Source organism: Poecilia latipinna, unplaced genomic scaffold (genome assembly GCF_001443285.1).
Source record: "Poecilia latipinna isolate Pla-1442-1.1 unplaced genomic scaffold, P_latipinna-1.0 Scaffold2754, whole genome shotgun sequence".
Lineage (NCBI taxonomy): Eukaryota > Metazoa > Chordata > Actinopteri > Cyprinodontiformes > Poeciliidae > Poecilia > Poecilia latipinna.
Window position 1 is genome coordinate 58825 of NW_015115370.1, and position 6470 is coordinate 65294.

Genomic DNA, 6470 nt, shown 5'->3' on the forward strand with positions numbered 1-6470 from the left:
GTTTACTGTCATCCACAGCTTGGCTTTGAGATCAGATGAGGAGCTGATGAAATGTGTGAAGATGATTTGAAGGTGGATTTTAACTTCACCAAACTTCATCAAAAAATTTGAAGTTGCAGTTTATAGCATGGTGCGCTCATAGTCCGGAAAATACGGTAATTGGTCTTAAAAGATTTTTTGAAAGCGAATTATCTGCAAATAATGCCATCTTTGAGTGTCTTTGCTGTAGTAGTGACTAGCGGCGTAATCATGTAATTTTATTATCACTAGATGGCAGTAGGTACAGAGCATTTTACATTAAAACAAGAGAATTAGTGTGTTACTACATTCATGCATCACACACCACAGTGTTGTGGCACTGTTCAGGTGTATTTTTGAAGTGGATATGCTAAGTGCAATTTGAAATAAGAAATGTAAAATATGATGAAAATAATTTTTATAATTTTTTATGTTTATTTGATTCCTATTCAAGACACTTTGATAAGAATGACTATATATGTAACATAGGCGGCTACAGAGTATCTTTGTTTACAGTTTTGGTTGGTGGTGTGCCTCGTGATTTTTTCAATTAAAACAATGTACCTTGGCTCAAAAAAGGTTGGAAAACACTGATTTACTGGACCCTGGTCATGCCCCTTTACCTGGGCAATGGGCATGTTTTTCCTGTCCAGGTCATGAACTTCTCTGATGAGGATGCAATCCAGACTATATTTGAACTTTTGACTGAAGTTGACTCTGTAAACAGTGACCAGCTGTGTAAAGTTCAGTTTCAGAGAATTTCAGCAGACATTGATGATGAAGGCAGCATTAGCAGACAGCCTGAACCACCAACAGATGTCCAGTCCATCCTTGATAAGCTAAAGGTTAAAAGCACAACTAGCTTTGCTGTTGGAGAAATACTCATTTGGATTTGCAGCAGAAGATGAAGACCTCGGTTACACAGACAAAGTACAACATGAAGTACACCTCGCAGATGACACGCCTGTGACACAGCCTTACTGATGGATTCATTGTGATCCAAGCAAGAGAACACATTGGCAAGTTGTTAAGGAAAGGAGTTATCAAAGAGAGCTCCAGTCCATATGCTTCCCCAATTGTGTTGGTCAGAAAAGCCGATGGTAGTCTGAGGTTAAGTGTTGGCTACAGAAAGCTCAACTCCAAAACCAGACACGATGCTTTTCTGCTCCCAAGAATAGATGAAAGTTTTGATGCACTGAGAGGAGCTAAATTCTTCCACACAATAGATTTAGTAAGTGGGTATCACCAGGTGGCTATGAACAAATGCGATAAAAAAAATATGCATATTTGTGCCAATAATCTGTTAGTCAGCGGATCAGTTCCACCTCATCTTTACCTTGGGCTCTGTGTCTGAACAACATGAATGCAGAGGAACTGAGAATCGGTTCAGTCATTATTAGAACGAGGGCAACCAGACTAACTTATTTTTGCTAAATTGTTATATTTAGCTAAATACTATTGTTGAGGGGCACAAGCAGGGCTCCTGATGTACAGATACAAAATATGTAAGAAAAAAAAAATCAAAATGGGGCATCAAGGATAAACAGAGCAGGGGCTCTGGCCCCCTCAGGCAACCCTTCTACACGTGCCTGCCCACGAGTAATGAGATCAATGACCGGATGGCTGTTATGCAATGCAGATCGAGGTCCTTCTTCTCAACCTCCCAGTAAAGTATAAAATCAGGCTGTGCCTCCGTTTCCTGTTGAATCTGCTTGACCAGAGACGATATCACACTTTCAGTTCACTCTCAATGGGAGAAGCACCATGGATTTGATAATTACCGTCATTCTTTTCTGTTCAGGTAAGAAAAATTAGTGTTTTTTGATTTCACTCAGATGCCTTGCACCCAGTGATGTCAGTCTAATTGGTCTAAGGGGCGGCGAGGCAAATTAAGTTCATCAGCACCATAAAGAGCCACACAGCAATTTCAACATTAGTTTTATGCCACATGGCTTGGTGAAACTGTTTTTCTTAGTCTCTAAGGCTTTAGTACATTTTTATAAGTGTCTTTAGGTTTGGTTTGTACTCTGATGTAGCTACTCAAAGCAACTCTTTCACGTGTGTGTCAGTAAGAACAGGACAATGATTAGACGTCTAAAAAGTAATTCAGACATACAGAAAACTTTTGAGCTCCGTCTGGAAAACTACCAGAAATGAAAGTGTCTCACGCAGGATTTTTTTGAAACATGTTGGATAATTTACCAGTGTGGATCAAATTTGTGGAGATATTTGCATATTTTACACTTTAAGCATTATTTTGATGCAACACCCAAAGTCATCCTCACAGAATACATGAAAGCCTTTAAATTGTTTATGTATAAAAGTGAATAAATATAATGTGTTGTATGTCTTAAAGGTCAAAGGTAAAGGTAACTTTATTTACATCGCTCATTTTCTGCAGCAAGGCAAAATGTTGACGCAAAAATATCTTTGGTCACAAAATCTATTTTAGTTTTTAGTATTAAAAAACAGCCAATCACATGATGCAAAACCTCAGGATTAGAAATATCACAAATTTGATTGTGATATTGAAATTCTTACTTTCTGTTTCTGTTTTTTGTGACATTTGTTGGTTTGGTCTTTAGTGCTCCCTAGCGGTTAAACATAGAAACTGCAGAGGATGTAATTTCACCAAAAACAGTACAGTCATTAAAAAGAGAAACTGTATAAACAAATAAAACACACCATGGCTTTGAATTAAAGGAATTCAGTGAATTTTTCCTCTTTTTCCCTCAGTGCTAAAAGCTGCAGTCGGCTTTAATGTTGATTCAGGTTCTTGGAAAACCCTGAGTCACTCTGATGAAAGTTTTGGCTACCAGGTGGTGCAAAGACAATCAGAGTGAGTCATCTTGAGTTTTTAAACACTTTGTGTTGTAAAATGTTTATAAAATGGTTTCTCACGAATGTTTTCTGTTTCTCTCAGTCTGCTTGTCAGCGCCCCACGACTGCAGTATGAAAATAATAAAACGGGACGGATATTTCAGTGCTCAACAGACGGCTATTGCAGCAATCTGCCTGCTTTAGGTAGCAATCATTTTTCTCCTGATGTCACACACACATAAACAGAAAAACATTTAAACTTACAAATTTTATAAGTTGATTTCATGACCAGACATATTCACCAGGAGTTTCAATAACTATTGTGGCTATCCCAAACATCCAGTCCTGAAAAAAGTATTTTACTTATTTTTTTGGCATCTAATGTAAGTGAATATAAAATGAAGTGAACTCTGATTAACCGTATTTATTTTAGACACTCGGCCTGTTCACTCCTTGACTGTTAGAATAAAGTGGAACCGACATCATGAATTAGGTTAAAAGGTGTTGTATTGTGAACTGAACTAAACAAGTGAGAAACGACGTGTTTAACTGTCATCAGGTCGGGAAGAATAACAAAAGGTTTTAGCATCCAGCTGAACCACAATGAGAGAAAATAGTTAGGCTACATTCACACTGCAGCCTGAAGAGACCAAAATCAGATTATTTTTTTTGCCTTAAGGCGACTTATGTCGGATCTTTTAATCACAGATCTTTTAACAACACAGATCATATTTTTTAAAATGTGACCCAGGAAATGTGGTTAATATTCCGATCTGTTGAAATGTGATCTGAGTCTCTGCAGCCAGATCACATTTTGCTGACCATGCGCTTTATGTGTGGCGTTATTGCGTCCTCTGCTGCGCATGTGGGACAATTTCAGGTCATTATGTGACTGGAAATCACATGAAAGTTGCATTTATTTGGACTTAGCCTTAGAAACATATGTTCACTGTAATTTATGGAAACAATTTTTAACGAGTGATAACTTTGTCAAGTCATCATCACAAGTGATTGTTTTTGCAGAGCAAAGAGCTGCTGTCAACATGTCTCTTGGTTTGGCGATGGCATATGATCCTTCAACACAAAACACAATGGTGAGAGGATGAGCTGCAGAAAATAATGAATAAATGCAACATGAAAATGTAAAACTCAGGACACAGTAAAGGAATAGACGTACTTATCGCACATTTTCCAGGTCTGTGGTCCAACCATTCCCAGAGACTGCGCATCTATCGCCATGTACAACGGTTTGTGCTTTGAGATCGATTCAAATAATACATTTGTGAAGTCTTACCCGCCTGCAACTGAAGGTACAGTAACTGCCTCTGTAAACTGGAGGTTAACTTTCTCTGTAACACAGTTGAATAACAGTCTGGATCTCTGATTTCTTTTCAGAGTGTACAAGCCGAGCTGACATTGCATTTCTGCTGGATGGCTCAGGCAGTGTATCCAGTCAAGATTTCAGCAGAATGAAAGAATTTGTGAAAAATCTGATCAGAACATTCCTGGACAGAGATACACAGGTGAGACTATCATTGATAATTTGGTTCATTATTTCAGTAAATGTGCAGAAAAAATGACTGTTGCTAAAAATAAATCCCAGTACAGCAAGATCATAAACTTACCAAAAAGCTTCATGTTGTTTTTTTTTTCCAAACATATATCCCCTTTAATTTCCTTGCTGCCTTTAATTTATTGTAGTTTATTTTTATTGAAATGCGTTTTTACTTCATATTCTTTTATTTTATTTTATTTTTTACAGTTTGCCATCACCCAGTTTTCTTATTCTCCAACAACACATTACTACTTTAACACTTTTAGATCTTTCAACTGGGAATCTCAAATTAACCATATCCGTCAATTTAGTGGAGGAACATATACAGCTGGAGCCATACAAAATGTTGTGTAAGTATTTCTGACATGTTAGCATATACTACATTTTTTCAATATTATTACAGAGAAAACTGATTACTAGAAGTCATGTTAAGTTTTTTTTTTTTTGCTTTTTCATGTCAAAGAACCCAAAAATTTTATTTGTAGGTTTCAGTGGTAGACACATCATTGGTTAAATTAAGTCTACATAATTTATAATGGAAACAATCCAGCCCTCCTCTCTGTCCACAGGACTGCAAGAACAGAAATAATAATTATGACTTTCTTTTTTTTTTACAGAGATGACGTCTTCTCACCACAAAGGGGTTCCAGGTCAAATGTGAAAAGGATTCTGATCGTCATTACAGATGGGGAGTCTCATGATCGCCAAAACTTACCAGCAGCAACACAATCAGCTGATCAAAAAAACATTCTTCGATTTGCTATTGGGGTAAGCTGCAATTATTAATTACAATCACATGTAAATATTCAGTTATGTGTCTTTTGTGTGTTAGAATACAACACATTGCATTTTAATGCTGCAAAAATCATTGTTATTAAAATTATTTTGATCATTATAACTACGGTTATGAAAAGAACTACTGGAGCATAATTCCTAACATTGTATTTACACCTTTAGGTGGGGAACGCATTCACAAGTACAAGTGCAAAACAAGAGCTCAGAATAATTGCATCTCAACCTGATGACGGTTTTGTGTTTCAAGTGGGAAGCTTTGATGCTCTTGACAAAATACGGGACAACTTGCAGGCCAAAATCTATTCCATTAAAGGTACAAATTTATAATTTTACAAGATCTGAAACAATTTTAAAATTTTCAACATCATTAAATATTTTAACTCCACATTTTTTTCATAGCTAACAAAGGCATAAATCAAATATAAATCACAATGATAGCAAATTTCTAAGTAATACATATTTAACCCTGCCACTGTCTTAGTGCAACATTCAGGAGGAGCACAGCAAATATCACAGTCAGACAGCGGGGAAACACGGAGATTGACCCCTGGTTCAAATGACACAGTGTCATTTGAGGGAGAAATGACTCGCGGTCTTTAGCTAAAGGCAAAAGAGAAATCCTACAACTGCTAAAATCTGGTAAAATCACACCATTTTGTTTCTGAAGAAGGAAGTTGAACTCAGTGTCTTCCTCAGAGATTATCTTCTTCAATAGGTCTTGGTGCAGCGCCCCCACAGGTGAGGAGGGGGAAAGGTTCTTCAACAAGTTTGGATTGTTTGACACAGTTCAGCTGAAAATGAAACAAATGTTGCAACTTTGTTCACCAATCAAACCAAGTCTACCGGATTATTAGGTGAAAATATCCAAAATGATCCCGACTCTTAAGAACGTGGGAGGGTTAAATAATTTTAGATTTTGTTTTTGGCAAAGTCTTTAAGTCCATGGTGTACTTAAAGACACCATGGACTTAATGGTCCATGGTGTCCATTAAGTCCATGGACACCATGGACTTAATGGACACCATTAAGTGTCCATTAAGTCCATGCTGTTTTCTTACAGCATGTAAGAAAACTAAAATATAATTTGCTTTGAATTTGCAGGACCTCAAGGTGATGGAGAGATACTGAAACAGGAAATGTCTCAAGAAGGCTTCAGAGCAGCTTATGTGTCTGGGGTAAATAATGTCAAGGTAAGTTCTTCAGAATTTATATTAAAAAAATTCCCTTCTCACCCTCCGCGGGTGGTCTGGTCTCTCTTTCATCCTCTGAGCTCGGGTCCTCT

General features: G+C 37.2%; 1 protein-coding gene across 1 annotated transcript in view; it reads left to right on the forward strand.

The window, feature by feature from the left end:
• Nucleotides 1-1696: 1696 nt before the first annotated feature.
• The window catches only part of LOC106939031 (integrin alpha-D-like), a 24340-nt gene continuing 19566 nt past the window's right edge, over nt 1697-6470 (forward strand). The window contains exons 1-10 of the mRNA XM_015021287.1: nt 1697-1819; nt 2755-2857; nt 2942-3042; nt 3862-3932; nt 4034-4148; nt 4234-4361; nt 4601-4743; nt 5011-5161; nt 5351-5501; nt 6290-6378. Coding sequence (XP_014876773.1) covers nt 1783-1819; nt 2755-2857; nt 2942-3042; nt 3862-3932; nt 4034-4148; nt 4234-4361; nt 4601-4743; nt 5011-5161; nt 5351-5501; nt 6290-6378 — 1089 coding nt within the window. The 5' untranslated portion in view covers nt 1697-1782. The remainder of the gene's footprint in view (nt 1820-2754; nt 2858-2941; nt 3043-3861; nt 3933-4033; nt 4149-4233; nt 4362-4600; nt 4744-5010; nt 5162-5350; nt 5502-6289; nt 6379-6470) is intronic.